At 33.5% G+C, this 20,521-nt stretch overlaps 1 protein-coding gene across 7 annotated transcripts in view; it reads right to left on the bottom strand.

The window, feature by feature from the left end:
• ATP11B (ATPase phospholipid transporting 11B (putative)) overlaps nt 1-20,521 on the bottom strand; it is a 126,700-nt gene that overhangs the window by 88,726 nt on the left and 17,453 nt on the right. For all 7 annotated transcript variants that reach the window (XM_019463268.2, XM_019463267.2, XM_019463269.2 and 4 more), the window contains exons 2-4: nt 9,022-9,138; nt 4,081-4,170; nt 2,385-2,465 (exon numbers count right to left, since the gene is read on the bottom strand). In XM_019463268.2, coding sequence (XP_019318813.1) covers nt 2,385-2,465; nt 4,081-4,170; nt 9,022-9,138 — 288 coding nt within the window. The remainder of the gene's footprint in view (nt 1-2,384; nt 2,466-4,080; nt 4,171-9,021; nt 9,139-20,521) is intronic.

Raw genomic sequence — 20,521 nt, forward strand, 5'->3', positions numbered from 1 at the left:
AAAGACTATGACACCTACCATAGCACTATATCTTGCATTATACAACTAGAGAGAAGACTTAATATGCAAATATGTTTGGAAAAAGTTAAAAAAACAAAGTAACAATTTAATTCATATTAAAGTATAAATAACTGATAATAAAGCTTTTCCTATTTTGATAAAAGTACAAACGCAGACTAAAAGGGGGAGAAGGAAGGTAAGAACATAGTAGCTTTCACTTTTATAATTTTTCCAAAATTTGTTCTACTAATGTATAGTGATGGATATATAAACCTGAACGATACACTCTGGTATGAGTGTGTTTCTTAAATGAACAAAACTTAGGAACAGAAAAAACTCTTGAGTTCTGAAATCGTTTCTGAAAAACGGAGAAAATCTTTACAGATCAAATTTTCTCTTTGAAAATTATGACCTTTCATATTTCCTCTTTTGCCTTAGTTGTCAAGATGTGTCAAGAACTTAACTGAAATAACCATACTCACACAGGTTTGAGGTAGTCTTCCTACTTTCTATCTTTAGATTTCATGTGTTTTTAGTTAACTCATTTTTGGAAGAAGGCTGGTTGTCAATTGTTACTATTATAGTAAACTCTCTTAATTTGCAGATATAAATTCACCAGCATTCTCAACTCAGTTAGTGGTATCACATTTCAATTAAACCCAGTCTCTATTTGGCCAAATATACTGGAAAATCAGGGCAATAAGTATCACAGCATTTTACACTGCTTTAAAAAATGTTCAATGGGGGGGGGGGGGGAGTCTGGATGGCTCAGTCTGTTAGGCATCTGACTCTTGATTTTGGCTCAAGAGATTGAGCCTCGTGTCAGGCTCCATGCTAACAGCATGGATTCTCTCTCTGTCCCTCCACCAGCTCGCGTGTGTACACATGTGTGCTCTCTCTCTCTCTCTCCCTCTCTCTCAAAATAAACATTAAAAAAAATTCAATAGGTTTATTCATTCATTTATTCATCTATCAAACAAATGCTTTTTGAAGGTCTAATATGTACATGACTTTGTTCTGGTCTTTGGAAATAATCTGGTATATAAAACAAAGTCTATGCACTCACAGAGCTAAACATTCAAATGAGGGCCAACAGATAAAGTAATAAATATTTATTCAACAGAACAACAGGTAGCAACAAATGATATGAAGAAAAAAGACCAGACCAGAAAATGAGAGAGTGACATGGTGGTCACGAAAAGCCTAAGATATCCAAGTGGAAATGTTGCATGAGCATTTGTATATGTGTAGCTGGACTTCAGGGAATAGTTTCAGGATATATATCAATTTGAGAACCATCAATATATAAATGGTACTATAAACCACTAGACCAAAAGAAATCACCTAAAAGGAAAATATATATAGAAAAGATGTCCTAGGGACAAATACATGTTACTTTGATGAAATAAATGGCATCTACAAAACCAAGTAAATATGTAACTGTATGAAGTGATTTGGATGCTTAATGAGTTGCACAAATTCTAGCCTCCAATAGAACAGTGAAAGGAACTCATAGTGAAAGTAGCACCATGATATTCTGACACCCTAGATATATAACGTAACTACTATAGTTTCCTCTTATCCTTCTCTGTAATAAATAATATACTACATCTCAGAATTACAGAACGTTTGTCAATTTTATTTCCATGTCAATTTGAATCTTATCCCTAAATCTTATAAAGTGGAAATTTATCATATTTACACAAGAAAATTCAATTAACTCTCTTTCAGGTAGAAGGAATCATCTATTTAACTGGGCCCCTGGCAAGATTTTTTGAGAAGTGATAGCTATACGGACATGACATTTCTATGAATTTCTTTTATTTCTTACTCAGCATGTGTATCTAGTAATAATCTTACTTTTCTATACCTACATTTTAATATCAATTCAAGATTTGGTTGAAGCTATTTCCCCTATGGTATTACTTTATATAAAAATCAACATCACCAGAGAAAGTTGTAGAAAGTAAGAAAAGACCATACAATTCTTATTCAAAATGGTAATGTCAGAAGTATGTGTTCCACTCCCTATAAATATATCCCTTTTGAATTATATTTCCTTTAAATATTGTCAAACCTACAAAGATGATTATAATAATGTACTTCATATATAAATTAGTTTGTAGATCTAAAATGCTTGTTTTTGGATGCTTCCTAGGAGTGTCAAGAGAACAACATATTTTAACTATATTCTGTGAGTCCCTAGGTACCTGAAATATAATAGGGTGACTTAACTCAGTTTAATTTTACCATATGCAGTATCAAACAAATTTGCTGATTTCTTATGGAAATTACTTTCACAACAATAAATGTTAGTGTGAAGTGTAAATATTTAGCAACTTCTAAATGACCTGGGGGGAAAACAATAGAAAGTATTTTCATACCTGCTTTATGGCGGTTACTGTTATCACAAAGAATAATGGAAGTCCACTGGTAATTGGACTGGTAGGTGTATCAATCATAAGCTATATTTACAACAACAAAAAGAACAGAGTATTATATTTTTATATTGTACACGTCACACTATTAACATCTAAAATCTCGTATTTATTGGGAATTCTGAGAACACTATATAAAGTGTATATGATTGTCCAGAGTAAAAAATAATCATGCATGTAGTTTAGTTCACAGTTTCACCAAGTTCATTTTGTTGGCCATTATATGAAGTGAGTAGAATATCTAAATCTATTGCATATCCACAAATATTGCTAGAGTGAACTCAGTCACTTCACCTTTTTAACACAGCGTACATAAGGTCTTCCTCCTCAGTATTTGTTAGAAGCAGACCTACAGCTGCTCAGAATCTCATTTTACATTTCTTTGCCCATCCTGGTAAATGCTGAAAAGTCTGTCAGCAATTTTAACCCTAGAATTTGGAATAATTTCATCACTTAAGAAAAGAGAATAAGGAATAGGGCTAGGAAAAGGATTTTTTTTTTTTTCTACAGGGATTTTGTTACATCTACAGAGCCAGAGGGGTACAGCTTAGAAAACGATGCTGTAATCATGATCTAAATCATACAACTGAGGTTTCACCAAATTGGGGAAGTAATTTTTGCAGTAATTATGTTTGGTTAGTTAAAACATGGACCCAATGGTTTATTAATGTTCCTTTACCCTGGATAGGCCAATTAAATTTGTTTTATTCCACAGACCAGCTGAATTCCTGACCTTAGCTAGTAATTTCACAAATGCATGTGATGTGGACATGGTTAGTATAAATTTCTCACTTTTCCAAGAAAACCAAGCTGATGTTCTATTGATAAAAACTCAGAAGTTTCTTCTCTGTTCATGAAAGAAAGCAATTTCTTTAAAATATAAGTGTTTCTTCAAGCTTTAAAGTGACTACTTAACAAGTTTTTTTTTTCCATTGGAATTCCAGGTTCTATGAGAGTAAAGTTCAGAGTTTATACAAAAACCCAATGCCACACTGAAAGATACTGCTCGTGTATTATCAGAAGAGAATAACCCCTTTAAAAGAAAATGGCAATCACTATTTTTAAATCTTGACTTATACTCAAATTTTATAAGCTATTCTCTTGATACTTTGATATTAGAGAAAAAAAAGTACAATGTGAAAATTAAGAAACTATCAAAGAGTTTATCATGAATAGAGTTAAAAAATGGTTCCCATAATAAAAATCTATATTCATGGGGATTCTTAAAATTAGAAAAATTTTTTAAATAAAAGTAAAATTTAAATTCAAAACAAAGGAAAAGTCAAAGAAAGATTTACTTGGACAAAGATCATTCCGTAGGCAGAAATGTGCCAAAAACATGGGCTATATAAGTCAAAATATTTATGTTCTGATGCAGAGCAAGTGAAATGTAAAATTGGCTTTGATTATAATTATCAGCACCATAGCACATCAGTAATGAAACAAAATAAAATTAATCTTAAAATTCACAAGCTATTTTTTAGAAATCTGCATGTGGTTTAAATAACTACATTCACTGATTACAATGGGGAAGCTATGCAGGAAAAAACTGATCCCATAGTCAAATGATTTAGAATGCAATATAACTTTTCCCTAAAGATCGAAGTCATATAAACTTAATCCATTGAGTGATAAAGCTTACCTGAACCAAAAATATAATAAGAAAATAAAAGTTTGCCACTCTTCTGAATTGTTCAAATAAATTTTTTGGAACAAAATTCCACACAGTATACTAAAAAAACAGAGAGAGAAGGATAAATTAACATTTAAAATAATATATACGATATCAATGTAACAATAAGGAAAGCAAAATAAGATTTATGAAGTCCTTAGACAAATTTATGTAACTCTTGATGCTATAAAAACTGTTTTTTAAGAGTTTCAGAACTTTTATTCTATTCTTTTTTTTCTTATACTATTTATTGGCAATTTTAGTGTAATTTAAAAAGATGAGATAAATTGGAATCTACCAATTTTGCTATTAAATTCTTGATTTTTTAGAAGTTGGAGAAGGCAAATCTAAAACAACATTTAATAATTTATTTTGGTCTTTGGTTACACAAAACTAAGTGTAAAAATAAACAAGAGCTGATAAAAATGCTGATTCCAGATACAATTTATTTTCCATTTTATTTAGCTCAGTATCAGAAACAAAGGAAATGGTATAACTATTTTATTATTCTTTGTTAAGTTCAAAATATGGAAAAATAACCAAGAATGTGAAAAAGATTAAAAAACACTTTACATAAGTGGTGGTATAACCACCAAGACAATCTCATAAAGGACACGAAAATCTGTCACAATGTCAATTTTTAAAGTAAGACTGTCACTAAATGACCTTGGACTAATCTCTCTGCACCCTACTTTGTGCCTCTATAAAATGAAGACAATAATAGCCCTATTTTATAGGGTTGTTATAAGGCTTAAATAAGCTAATATATTTATGATGCACTTAGGACAGAAACTGGCTCATACTAATTGCCATGTGTCTGTTATATTATTAATCAGCATATAAGCCTATAATGCTATATTATAAGGGTAATAATATGCCAAACATTATAGCACTGTTACTTCACCCTATATACACTCTCTCAGTAGAATGTAAGATCCCTGAGGCTAGGGACATTGTTTTATTTACTGCTCAATCTCCAGCACTTACCACTACTACTCAGCACATAGGTGGAGATCAAAACTTTAGAAGAATAGATGAATAAATAAAGAAATACATACATACATACATTAGGTAGAAATGAATTTTTTTCAGATGACTATCCGGATGTCAGGCAAATGAAGCCTTAGTGGTTACTGATCCTATTCAAAATTTCTAAAGAGGCAGTTTACTTAATTTTCTCTGGTGCAATGTAAGATGGTTCTAATTTCTGAATTTTCTTACTTCAAAAATTCACTTCTTAATCAGCTGAGATCTGAAATGTCCTTCCCCACATAAACAATTAGGGTTAAGTTCCCAGGAAAGCCCACAACAGTCTCTATGACCCAAGGATATATAAATAGTACAATACCTAACAACATTTCTTTCAGGTCAAATTATAATCTCAGTTCTAATCTGATACCTGAAACACATTTTCTTGTGGTAGTGGTAGCACTAGTGGCTCCAGAATCTGGGACTGGGGACTATGTTCAGGGCTCTGGAGAGAAGAGAGGTAGATGCTTTCCAGTCACTGCTCAATGTGTATCTCTGAGATGGTAACTTTGGGTCATATCATCCTCAGGTGATCTTAACTGGAGTCCCTTAGTTACCAAATCAAATGTGTAAAACTTTTTAAGAATCAAGTTGGCAATGTCCTAACTTTACATCAATCTTTTAAAATCATAACAGAATGTATTTTTGTCTTCCAAAATCTTGAAAAGAACAATTACATAAATTGGCAATAAGGTAACTGGTTTCAGGATATTTTCTTTGGCTAGTTCAATAATACATGGAAAAACTCAGAATAAATAAAAATGTCTTATGAAAACCAGCTTACAAATATTAGGAATTGTTTTTTCCAGGTTTTCTAAAATACAAAATACATTAATAGACTGAACAAGTCTATATTCTGTGCTTATCCTATCATATGTAGAAGAGAAACTATAGGATAAATGTTAAATAATATAAAAATATTTTAAGAAAAATAATAATTATGCTTTAAAGTTATTTTATTATGTAATAATGATCAATAAAATTAAATTAGAAGTATAACTTCTTTTTTAGCTATGTATATGACTATACAACTGATCTTTTTTCTTCAAGTTCTGATATTAGTAAGAAAACCAAAACATAATTATGAAATTACGTCTTTCGTAAAGTTTAAATAAGGTAGTTACTATGGTAAATTAAACAAAGATGTATCATGCACCTACAATGTACAAAACTCTTGTGCTATAAGAGAAACAAAGAAGCTTTCATATTAGAAGAAATTCAGAATAAACATCAATAGCTATATTGAAAGGTAAAGTAAATGAAGGAATATACAAAGAATTAAAATGAAAAGCAGTCAGTGAGAGAAAAATTTAATGAGAAAGGTCATATTCAACATGGGCTTTAATAGGGCAACATTCAACAGGCTGAAAATAGGGGGCAAAGAGAGAGATACCATTTCAGGAAAAGAGGACAGCACGAACACAGGCAGAGAAGAGCAAAGTTCATCATGACTTTGTGGGACAGAAAATAATACAGTCCAGAAGAGTTTAAGGGAATAAAAAGGGAGCAGAAAGGTAGTACAAAGGGAATTTTTTTAAAAGCCTCATTTATGGTCAAGAAAAAAATGGACATTGTATATAAATATCCACATTCCTGAATCTGTGGTCAAGAACATGAACTTTCTATTTCCATAAAAACATGAAATTTATAACCTCTGCAAAAAATATAATCTACATTTAAAAAGAAGTGGTTAATCACATGAAATCACAGCAAAGGCACAGTAGTAGGGAAGTTCAACATGGGTTTATGGAATAGCAGGTAATCTGGTTTGGAAGGGACGTGAGAAATTACTAGTAGAATAAATAAGGGAATAATGAGAGAGACAGTCCTTATATGCTTTTAAAAAAGCAATGTTTATTTAAATATCTACATTTTTAAAACTGTGGTCAAAAACATGAACCGTAATACTGCTGCATATGAATACGATCATATAAAGATATTTAATCTCCCAAATTTTCCAGGACACTCAGCTTTCAATACTGGCAGAGGACTAAAGTGGTCCTGTTACTCACAGCAGATGAGATTACAAAAACTAGATTTTAAAATGGATCCTGGAAAGTATCCAAAATATAGATAGAAACTAGAAGAGAGTTTAATTTTTAAAAAGTGCAAATGAAAGGAATAGGAATATGAATTGTAAACTATGGCTTCTTAACCTGGAGACACTATCCAACTCTCACAGCTATGGCAGCAAACAGTAGGGAGAAAAATTATACCCTTATCACAAAATATGACAGATTTGAATTCAGGGCTGGAAAACTAGATGGAAATTTAAGGGGAAGAAAACACTGGTAGTGAAAGAACCAGGCAAGGAAAATGACCCAAATTCAGAATGTAAACCATCCAAACCCAGGATGATAGCTAAACTCTACACCAAAAAGGAGTGAACTACTGATATATGCAACAACAAAGATCAATCTCAAGATTACCGTTACATGAAATGAAGTCAGACAGAGAAGACTCATACTACATGACTATATTTATGTGATATTCTAGAAAAGGTGAAACTATAGTTATAGAAAACAGATCAGTGGTTGCTAGTGCTAGAGATGAGGAGGAGGGGGACTGGCTGCTAACTTTTTACTTCTGGATATACTCTTTATCTTGGTTGTGGTAGTCCCATGATGCTATACATTTGTCAAAACTCATCAAATTGTACACTTAAAATTGGTGAAATTTTACTATATATAAATTATACACAAAGTTAAAAAAAAACTTAAAATTTTCAAGGACTTTTACTTCTTGCATGATTTACTAAGAACTGTGTCATTAATCTAAAGCTCTTCTATTACCCTAGATTCTAACATTTTCCCTTCCTGCCCTCTGCTTTAGAACCACTGTCCAAAATGACAGATCTCACTAATGGGTATGTTGCATCTGTAAATAATGTGAAGGATGAGAAAAGGGGCAGAACAAAGAAACCACTGACCTAAGACAATACTCTTGGGAAAGAGGAGAGCAGGATGACAGAGATACAATTAGTTACTCTGGAAGGCAGAGAAGGAGCAGTACAAAGATGCTTCTTAAAGTGGTCTATCAAACAATGGCAATGATCTAAGGAAAACTTTACTCTTAGTCTGATTCACATCCTAACTGCACTTTCCAATAGGTAACCAGTAGTTGCATATGGCTCCTGACACTTAATCGAAAATAAATTAAGATTTAATTAAAAATTATGTTTTTCAGTGGCATTAGCCATATTATAAGGCCTAACTAGCCCTAAACAGCTACTGGTTATCATAGTAGCACAGAAAACGTTTCCTTCATCATGAGAAAAGTTTACTGGGACAGCATTAACCTGTAATCTTCAGTTTCAAAATAAACAAAGACATCTTAAAAATGTTATAGAAAAAAATGAAACAAGGAAGAATACGTGAGTGAAGCAGTACCTTGGTACTATATATGTAAATTTCTTGTTTACAGAAGAGTGATAAAATTAGAGGAAGTCAGGCTTTAAAGTCACACAGAACTGAGTTCAAACTCCAATCCTGTCATTTAGTGTGCAACTCTGGGTAAATTATTTCCCAACACTTTAATTAAAGACACAAATATAAAATGAGTATAACACTTTGTAAAAGCGATCTCAGAGTTGCTGTATGAATTAAATGATATGAGATGTACCTAACATAGTACCTGGCACACCGTATAAATATTTAGTTCCTCAGTTTAATTGCAACTAGGGATAATTTTTGGCATGTTAGTTACCTGGTATAAGCAACTGGCAACTCCTTTTATTTTACAGTTCACAATTTTGGGTAAGATATATTTACCAAACACCATTTCCTTGAATTTTTAAGGATATAAATGTATACTGGAATAAATAAATTACTTTTCAAAACAAAATGGAACATATCTATAGTTTTAATAAGTGTTAATCCTTACCTTAGATGAAATGATCCGGTTATCTATAAATTTCTGAGGTGTGTAAAGGCCATTCTGAGGAAACCTGTTGGCTATGTAAATAGTTCTTGTGTCACTTTGATGTGGTGGGTCAAAACCCTAAGACCAAGCAAAAGAAAAATAATGACTAAGAAGGTTAGTTGTTATGATTCTTTATTGCTGGTTTTATTTAACTGACCAGATTGCAGATATTATTACTGGCCTTGAACTGCATATAGGCTCAATCTAATTACTAGCAGAGTTAAGGCATATATATTTTTCTTTCCCAGGTAAACTAACATATTATCTTCAAATAAACACTTAGGTAATACCTTTGGTAATGAAAAATAATCCATACTGTTAGAAATGCTACTGTAAGGGGGGAAAATCATGTAGAAGATCTACAGAAGCATTTGAGGACAGTATTTCTTTCCTTCCCTTTCATTCCTAGGGGTTCCTTGCCTTTCTCTTAAGATGGATTCCTACTCAGTGATGTGGAAGTTCTGTGTACCTATAGCCTAATCAGCACCTACTACATCTGATGACAGAGGTTTATATTTTACTTCTTCCACACCCAGATCAACTTGGTTTCAAAGAACTTTGATCCCACGAGACTCACAATGCACTGGGTAGGGTCCTGCCTAGATTCACTCCACATAATCATCTCTTTGTGGTAGTCATATTATCAGTTGAATCCCTGAAATGTGGAGATGTAATTCTGGCCTCAAATTTAGGAAACCATTTTTCGAGGTACATTTATCAATGATCTCCAATGTAAAAGTTTTCACTGGGACAAGAATGCTGATACTTTATTCCCACAGTATTTTACTATTTTCCTAGGTGGCAAGTGAGTCTTCAATACTCTTTTGGCAGATCTTGGCAATCCTATGACAGGATGAAAGCAACCACCAAAAGCAAGACCTTTGTTTGTGGCTCTACTATTGCTACTAAGTAAGGAAAAAGTTAACTAAAGCTGGTATTTGTAATTACAATGATCTACTTGTAGCCATTAAGGACTCTAATTTAGTAATCTACTAAGTAAGTAATGTGGCTGCCATTTGATGCTTGGCATCCTTGTAAAATTTCCACTAAGTACATACATACACAGATAGTGGAAATTCCCATATTACCTAGAGGTATATTTTGTTTAGCACATCAGAATATTAACAGTGCTATGTATAGATTTCAACTGCTGTCATTCTTGGTTTAAAAATTTTTATTCTGTGATCTTAGAAACAGCTACTACAAGACTGTGAAAATTAAATGCATTTGTATGCTCCATAAAAAAACCATGAAGTTTCATTTTATTTGCTTATGCTATTTATAGTGATGACCACATTTTGTGGATGTGAATGTGCCATTATGTGTCTGATTTCAAAATCAGTTTCTTCAAGGATAAAATATGGCATGCATATTTATCTTCTTCCTAAATTTTCCTTTAAACATTTCACAATTTTTCCCTATAATAACTTATGGAGGGGGGGAAAGGCAAGCCTCATAATCAGAGTTGGAACTTACTGCTCTATCTAGAATACTGCAATCACCTTAAAGATATGTGCTATTTATTCATTCAACAAATATGTATTGAGGTTAAGTACTATGCTAATCCATGTAGGATTATGTGATTTGTTAATTACTCAAGCAAATCATAATATGCCCTAACTCAACAAATAAATGAATAAAGAGTTGGCATGCTACTGCTATAGTCCATGCCTGTATTTCTCAAAGGGGGTTCACAGGAAGTTTGCCAATAAAGTTCATAAAGTTATATAAGAGGGACACACTGGTAACTGAAACATTAGACTACATGAAGCATATTTATTCCACATCCACTTTGAAACCACGTAAAAATAACAGCAAATTACATACCATGTATGTAAGTTTCTGGAATAAATTAAAGAAAAAAGAAAGTACATTTGTGGGTCTGAAAGAATATATAAATCTTTAGGAAGATGTCAAGACAATTGAGACTAAGAACCACTGATACAGAATTTTATTTTTCACTAAATTCCACCAAGACTGGAATTTATTACTAAGTACATCTAAAGTTAAGAAACAAAGTGCAAAACAAAGACTCCCCTAAAATATGTATGTTATTTATATATGTTACTATTGCAACATCTCATTCATGACTTCCTAGGATGCAAACATCCTTCTCCATTCATCTCTACTGACTGTACCAGTAATCACATACTAAAGTTTGAAACTCCTTAGATTCCTACAATTATTTCAAGGGAATATATTGAAATGTTCCAAAAATAAAACCAATTTTAAACTGAATTTTAAGTGCAAAATCAGTATATTCCAAAATATGGTAATTTAACATTAGATAATTCCAAAAGGAGATTGAGGAGTTTTTCCTTAATTCCCAAAGATGCTACAAAATCCACCTACGTATTTTGAGTTTTTTTCAGTTGTAATTAATTCACATGATCTCATTCAATCATTTTATAATCAATGGCATGTATATATGTGTGGATGTTATTTTTTCCACAAAAACGGTTAAATTTTATATTTGTGACTGCAGTATAAGTACACCTAGCTGTCCCTTATCGAAATCAAACCTCTAACTTCAGTTCATTAGCATCGTCTTCTCTGCAACAAATTAAGCCAGCCACAACTAAATAAAAGAATAACACTGTCCAAAAATAAAGAAAGTGACTTAGGGCAGGATCCATAAATGGACTTCAGGTCTGTGAATCTCTGAAACTGTATGCAGATTCACTTAACATGTGCATTTTTCCAATGAGAGTGAGGATAGGTTTCATCGGTTTCTCATGATGTAAAGAAGCTTAAAACCACTTATCTAAAGTCTTGCTTTTGTAATCAGTTCTCCATCTCAATATTGCAGATTTTAAAAACAACACAAGAGAATCTTTATGTTTCAATAACACCTCTACTCTTTAACAGGAGCCAAAACAAACGTGACCAAAATTAAGTGTATAACTATACTGTTAGTGTGAAGTTCAAGTACAGTTTCACACTTTTCTAGCAAGCATTAATAGCAAGTCATGGCACTAAGAAAGAAATACAGTCTGAACTTCCTAATCACTTGGTCAAGGCTACATGCCAAGGTTGGCACACATCACATATTCTGCTGTCATCTCAGACTACCCATTCACACCTTCAACCCCTTGATGCTAGCCTGCTCCTTTTTCCTGATTCACCTTGCCCTAGGGAAAGGAATTTAGATAGATTAATACTATTCTAGCCACCCTAATTTTATTTTAATTCCTGCTGAAAAGTAGGATACAAGCTTTGGAAACACACAACTGTAAATAATTTAAAAATAAAAAACTCTCATATTCTATAAAAGTATGAAATTTAAAACCTCTTTTCAGTCTGGATTTGTGAGCATACGTTAAATTCATAGGTATTTAAAAAGAAAAAGCAGATAAGGTAGAAAAAATCTCATGATGGCATCTTGGGAACAAACTGACAACACATAGGAATGGTTTGAAAGAGATTCCTTTTATAACCAAAAACTGATGCGATCTAGGGAAACCAAACCACTAAATAGCTTTATAATTTTTAGAAGTTGGTCTCTGGCACACAGCAGTACTTGGAAATGAATCACTACGTTTTACATTTTCCTACCAAATATACCAGCCTCTCCGTAATCTTAAAATCCCAAAGATTTTAGGAAAATTACAAATATTACAAATAAAACGCTAACAATGGCTAAAACTGTAGTCCTATAATTAAAACTGTTACACTTCTTTACAATAACTAAGAAAATATCATCTTTAGAGTTCACAGTGATCAAAGTAAATCCGTGCTTCTTATTCTTATATGTGATCTATTCCCTCTAAAATATAAAGAAAAAGCTTCAAGACAAACCATACATCAAAAAACCCAAAAAGCTGCAGAGTCAACACTGCAATACCACTGTTATTAAAATAAATGAACAAAAGCTTTAATCACATGCTTTATATGACAAAAAGTAATTTTTTGTTGGCTGTATCCTCCAATGTACACAGGCACATGAAAATGGCCTAGTAAAAATATGATGATTCTGGGGAAGAATGATTTAGTGTATTTTACCAAATCTATAAACTTAATTGTGAATTATTATTTCCTGGACATAGACTTTAAATAAAATATACCTATATGAAGGTACTGTAAGGGCAAGATAATTTTACACTGTTAACAATGGAAGGTGATAGAGAATAACTTAAAATACTTGTGATGTAAACAAACACAATAATTAAACATTTTTGTTTCCTGTTACATAATTTTCATTTTAGGACTTAAGGTTGTTCTCCATCTATCAAACCAGTCTGGGCTTCCAGGAAGTTGGCTTAAATGCAGGGGTAGGTTAGGACTGACTAACTACAGGATATAAAATTTAGAGTGACCTTTGACTCCAAAATTCTTAAATCATCTGTCAATGCTTCATTACAGGAAGCTCATCTCTGATAGATTATATTACTTCCCAAACTTGATTTTTCTGTGCCAACATTTACCTCCAGCAAAAGCCTCTTCATCCTTCAAGTTTCAGCTTAAGAGGTTCCTTCTCAATGGAGCTTTCCCTGACACTTCTTTTTCCCCAGAAACAAAGGAAGGCATTTGTTATTATGCCCAACAAACCTTTTATATACTCTCATTATAGATTTTATTACACAGATTAGTAATTACTTGGCTGTATATCCAGCTCCCCCTCCAGACTGTAAGATTTTTTTTTTAAGCTTATTTATTTATTTTGAGAGAAAGATTGTGCAAGCAGGGGAGGGGGAGAGAGAGAATCCCAAGCAGGCTCTGCACTGTCAGCATGGAGCCCGATGTGGGGCTTAAACTCAGGAACCAGTGAGATCATGACCTGAGCCAAAATCAAAAGTCAGATGCTTAATTAACTGAGCCACCCAGGTGTCCCCAGACTACAAGATCCTTAAAGATAGTATGTGCTAATTATTTAATGAATAATTACTGAAATTAATGAATAATTTACTGGATACAATAAATTCTGTAGTTTTGAGGTTCTAAGTTTAGTTTTTAAATATTTTTAACAATAACTTTTCTACCAAATTGAATTTAAATTCAATGATATTTAAAAGAAAAAGGAAAAACTTTAAAAGTGATCCTGTAGAGTGAAACCCATCGTTACTAATGAAAGAGAGGCTAATAAGAAGCTTTTCATTCTGCTGTTCTTAGATTTATCTTATTATCAAAACCATTTATTATAACTTTACAGTTGGTTGGGGTTCATTTCTGGATGTCAAAGAAACCAAGTTCTATTAGGGATATGCAAATCAAAACCATGAGGTACCACTTAGCCACCTACTGGGATGGCTACTATCAAAACAAACCAAAACAAAATAATTAGTATTGGCAAGGATATGGAGAAATTGGAATCCTTGTATACTGCCAGTGGAAATGTAAAGTGGTACAGCCTCTGTGGAAATATTATGGAGGCTCTTCAAAAGAAGTAAACACAATGATCATATGATCCATCAATTCCACCTCTGGGTACATACAAAAAATGTAAAAGCAGAGACTTGAACAGATATTTGTACACAGATATATTGAATAATACGAGTATTATTCACAATAGCCAAAAGGTGGAAGCAACACAAATGTTCATCGACAGATGAATGGATAAGCAAAATATGGTATATACACACAATGAGCTATTACTCAGCCTTAAAAAAGGAAATTCGGACACATGCTACAATATGGATATACCTGGAAGACATTATGCCAAGAACAAATGCTGTATGATTCTTTATGTAAGAGATAGTCAAATTCAGTTTGCCAGATGTTTAGTGAACAGGGGAACAGGGAGTTTGTGTTTAATGGGTACAAAGTTTCAGTTTTGGAAGATGAAAAAGTTCAGGAGATGGACGGTGGTGATATGCACAACAATGTGAATGTACTTAATGCCACAGAACAGTAAACTTGAAAATGGTTAAAATGGTAAATTTTATGTTACATATATTTTACCACAATTAAAAATATCAATTTTAGCCATCTGAAAATTTCCCATGGGTTTTCTGGATTAGAAGAGCCCTATTCGATCACAATTCAACCATAATATTTAATTTCTTTTGTTTGTCACGCTGGTGTTTTCCATGTATGGCAACAGAGACATTTATGATAAAAAAATAAATGTGTGAGGCTGTTTTAGTTTAGATCAAATTTAAAAATCACAAAGAACGCTAAATTTGATTTTTTTTAAAAAATTTATTTATTTATTTATTTATTTATTTGCTATTGTTCTGCCTATCAGGTTGAACACTGGCTGGACAAGAAGTGAAACTGGTAAATCTTCTAACTGTGGTATCCAAATTAGAGGTAACTAAGTAAAAAATTTCTACCCAGTTTTTCAAATACTTCTGAACCTTTACCTTCTCCCCTCACAATGGTACACAGCAATGGCAATGAAGATGGTTTTGTAGGTCCTAATTAGAATAACAGAAGCAATGGATTACAACTCTGAGAAAGGCTAGAGACATGTAGTCAATCAAAAACCATATCTTTTACACAGTATATACAAGGTTTAATATTTAAAAATACCAAGAACAAAGACACAACCACAAAATTCTAAATAATAGCATGAAAAAGCATCTTCAAGTCAAAGGACAGAGACAGAGGGTGAATCCTATTTAGTTACTTTGGCAAAAACTGACACAAAAAGTAGGAAAAAAAAGTAGGGTGGAAGAAAGATACACAATTGCCTCATTAATTTTATTTATAGAAACCTGATTTCAGGAATGCCAGAACCAAGAAACTGCTACCAAATAAACAACAAGAGCAGAAGCAACAATAAGAAAACCCAACAATCCTGTACTTCCTACCGGTCCCCTACGGGTCCCACACCGGTCCCACTTTCCTTAATCTAGATAATTTACCTTTCAGTTGCCATAGTTACAAAAAATTTTAATATTGCTCAAAATCTGTAACACTCTTGCTCTTACACAGAATGAAAGCATATGCTGTCCCTGTTATCAGATAGATACAATGTAATACCAAGCATTAACATTTAGTAAATCAACCAAAATAATACTGTTACTGAAATAATGTTTCTGAATGACCATATACTTTTCTACTCATCTATTTTTTTCTGATTGACTGTTTAAGTGTGCTTCTTATTCTTACTCAAAGAACTATATGTAGTAGTTCTCTATTACAGCTAAAAGATTATATGACTCAAAGTCAAAACTCCTCTTGGGGAACGAGCCTAAGAAAAGGAAGGAAGACTTCTAGGAACCATTTCAGAAGTAAGTATTGGTATTGATTTTCACAATGATTGGGGGAGGGTCTACTGACAATTAGTAGGTGGATGGACGGATGGGTGGGTGGGGCAGAGATATCAGACATTCTACAGCGCATTAGAGAGTCCTGCCAACAAAGGAATGTCCCGTGAGACAACTTTCAAATGCCCTGCCTGATATCTGCACTGATAGAAAATCTCTTTAGAATAATATGAATCTCTATTTACAAAATATCTTGCATGGATTTATTAATTTTTCAAGAATGCAACTACCACATATACTGAAGGAAGATAATAGTTTGATTTGTCAGAACTTTGTAAACAGTTGGTTCACTGTTTCAGGAAATTACATCACCAAAGGAAATGTCACTTGAATTTGAGTCACCAATACAGGCATACCTATTTTATTGCATTTTGTAGATACTGTGTTCTTCACAAATGGAGTTTGTGGCAACCCTGTGTCAACAAGTCTGTTGGTACCCTTCTTCCAACAGCACTTGCTTACTTCACATCTCTGTGTCACATTTTGGTAATTCTTGCACTATTTCACACATCTTCATTATTGTTGTATTTGTTATAATGATCTGTGATCAGTGATCTTTGATGTTACTAGTGTAATTTTACGGGGCACCATGAACTCTACCTAAAGATGGCGAACTTCATCAATAAATGCTATGTGTGCTCTGACTGCTTCATTCCCCATCTCTTTCTCTCCTTAGGCCTCCCTATTCCCTGAGACACAACAATATTGAAATTAATAAGCCCACAAGGACCTCTAAGTGTTCAAGTGAAAGAAAGGGTCACGTGTCTCTTACTTTAATCAAATCTAGAAATGATTAAGCTTAGTGAGGGCATGTCAAAAGCTGATATGGGCCAAAAGCTAGGCCTCTTGTACCAGTTATTCAAGCTGTGAATGAAAAAAATTTTTTTTTCCTTTTTTCTTGAAGGAAATTAAAAGTGTTGCTCCAGTGAACACACCAATGATAAGAAAACAAAACAGCCTTATTTCTTACATGGAGAAAGTTTTAGAATGGCTTAGACAGAAAATCAAACCAGTTTTAATAACATTCCCTTCAACCAAAGCCTTAGCCAGAACAAGGCCCTCACCCTCTTTAATCCATGAAGACTGAGAGGAAAGGAAGCTGCAAAAGAATAGTCTGAACCTAGAGCAGATTGGTTCATGAGGTTTAGGGGGAAAAAAGCCACCTCCATAACACAAGTGTTCAAGATGAAGCAGCAAGTACTGATGTAGAAGCTGCAGCAAATTATCCAGAAGACAGAGCTAGGATAATTAATCATGGTGGCCACACTAAACAACAGATTTTCCATATAGACTAAACAGTCTTGTATTAGAAGAAAATGCCACCTAGGACTTTCATAGCTAGAGAGGAGAAGTCAATACCTGGCTTCAAAGTTTCAAAGGACAGGCTGACTCCCTTGTTAGTAGGGGGCTAATGCAGCTGTAGCCACTTTAAGTTGAAGCCAATATGCTAATTTACCATTCCAAAAATCCTAAGTCCTTTAAGAATTATGCTAAATCTACTCTGCCTGTGCTCTAGAAATAAAACAAGGCCTGGATGATGGCACATCTGTTTACAAAAATGGTTTATTGAATTTTTTTAAAGCCCACTGTTGAAACTTTACTGTTCAGACAAAAAGCTTTCTTTTAAAATACTGCTGCTTATTGACAATGCAACTAGAGCTCTGATGGAGATGTACAACAAGATTAATGTTATTTTCATGTCTGCTAACACAACATCTGTTCTGTAGCCCACAGATAAAGGAGTAATTTTGACCTTCAAGACAAATGCTGTTGGGAAAACTAGACAGCAACATGCAGAAGAATGAAACTGGACCACTTTCTTACACCATACACACACAAAAAAAATTCCAAATGGATTCAAGACCTAAATGTGAAACAGAAAACCATCAAAATCCTAGAGGAGAACACAAGCAACAACCTCTTTGATATTGGCCATAGCAACTTCTTTCTAGACATGTCATTAGAGGCAAGGGAAACAAAAGCAAAAATGAACCCTGGGACTTGATCAGGATAAAAAGCTTCTGTACAGCAAACAATCAACAAAACTAAAAGACAATCTTTGGAATGGGAGATGATATTTGCAAGTGATGTATCTTATAAAGGGTTAGTATCCATAAAGAACTTCTCAAACTCACCACTCCCAAAATAAATAATCCAGTTAAGAAATGGGCAGAAGACACGAATAGACATTTTTCCAAAGAAGACATCCAGATGGCCAACAGACACATGAAAAGATGCTCAACATGACTCATCATCAGGGAAATACAAATCAAAACCACAATGATATACCACCTCACACCTGTCAGAATAGCTAAAATTAACAACACAGGAAACAACATATATTGGTGACGATGTGGAAAAAGGGGAATGCTATTACACTGTTGGTAGGAATGCAACTGGTATAGCTACTCTAGAAAACAGTATGGACATTCCTCAAAAAGTTAAAAAGTGTAACTACTCTATGACCTAGCAATTGCACTATAAGGTATTTACCCAAAGGACACAAAACTACTGATTCAATGCAGCACATGCACCCCGGTGTTTATAGCAGCACCATCAACAAACAACCAAACTACGAAAGAGTGCTTCAATTGATGAGTGGATAAAGAAGATGTGGTATATATATACAACAGAGTATTACTCAGCCATCAAAAAGAATGAAATTGTGCTATTGCAATGGCATGGATGGAGTTAGAGTGTATTATGCTAAGCAAAATAAATCACAGAAAGACAAATACCATGATTTCACTCATATGTGGAATTTAAGAAACAAAGTGGATGAACATAGGGAAGGGGGAAAAAGAGACAGACAGGGAAACAAACCATAAGAGACTCTTAACTATAGAGAACAAATAGGGTTGATGGAGAGAGGTGGGCAGGGGATGGGCTAAATGGGTGGTGGGCATTAAGGAGGGTGCTTGTCGTGATGAGCACTTGGTGTTATATGTAAGTGATGAATCACTAAATTCTACACCTGAAACCAATTTTACCATATGTTAACTAAAATTTAAATAAAAACTTGAATCAGTGAGAAAAAAAAAAAAAAACTTTTCATAAAGCTATTGCTGCCATAGAGAGGGATTCCTCTGATGCATCTGAGAAAAGTAAACTGAAAACCTTCTGGAAAGAATTCACTATTCTGGATACCATTAAGAACATCTGTGATCCATGGGAAGAGGTCAAAATCTCAGTATTTGCAGGAGTTTGGAAGACATTGATTCCAACACTCCTGGATGATTTTGAGGGGTTTAAGATTTCAGTGGAGAAAACAACTGCAGACGAGGTGGAAATAGCAAGAAAACTAGATAGAATTAAATTAGAAAGTGAAGCCTGAAGATGTGGCTGGATTGCTGCAATCTTATGATAAAACTCTAATGGATGAGGAGTTGCTTCTTATGGATGAACAAAGAAAGTGGTTTCTTGAAAGAGAATCTACTCCTAGTGAAGATACTATGGAGACTGTTGAAATGACAATAAAAGATTTAGACTATTACATAAACGTAGTTGATAAAGCAGTGGCAGAGTTTGAGAGGACTGACTCCAATTTTGAAAGAAGTTTTAGTATGAGTAAAATGTCATCAAGCAGTATCACGTGCTACAGAGAAACTATACCTTCATGAAAGAAAGAGTCAACTGATGGAGCAAAGTTCATTGATGCCTTATTTTAAGAAACCGGCACAGCCACCCTAACTTTTAGTAACCATCACCCTGATCAGTAAGCAGCCATCAATATCCAGGCAAGACCCTCCACCAGGAAAAGATTATGACTTGCTGAAAGCTGACATTATGGTTAGCATTTTTTAGCAATAAAGTGTTTTTAAACTGAGGTATGTACATTGCTTTTTTAGACATAATAATGTTGCACATTTAATATAGTGTAAACATAAATTTTATATGCCCTAGGAAATCAAAAAATTCATTTGACTTGCTTTGTTGTGTTACTCACTTTATTGCATGCAGCGCTCTGGAACTGAACCCACAATATTTCCAAGGTATGCCTTGGAAGTATACACTATACTTTCAGCAGTCTGCATTAGCGGCCATGGATTCACAATGATTATAATATCTGATCTTTATGTCTACTGAAGTTATGACTGCACACTTACCTTCTGAAATAGAAATTACTTAATATAACTGTATTTCTCTATTCTTCATGTAACAACTTCAGTTTTGATGTTGATTTTTAAAATTTTTTTCTTTTTTTAACATTTATTCATGTCTGAGACAGAGAGAGACAGAGCATGAATGGG

This window comes from Panthera pardus, unplaced genomic scaffold (assembly GCF_024362965.1).
Source record: "Panthera pardus isolate Hobbes unplaced genomic scaffold, ASM2436296v1 HiC_scaffold_16, whole genome shotgun sequence".
Classification (NCBI taxonomy): domain Eukaryota; kingdom Metazoa; phylum Chordata; class Mammalia; order Carnivora; family Felidae; genus Panthera; species Panthera pardus.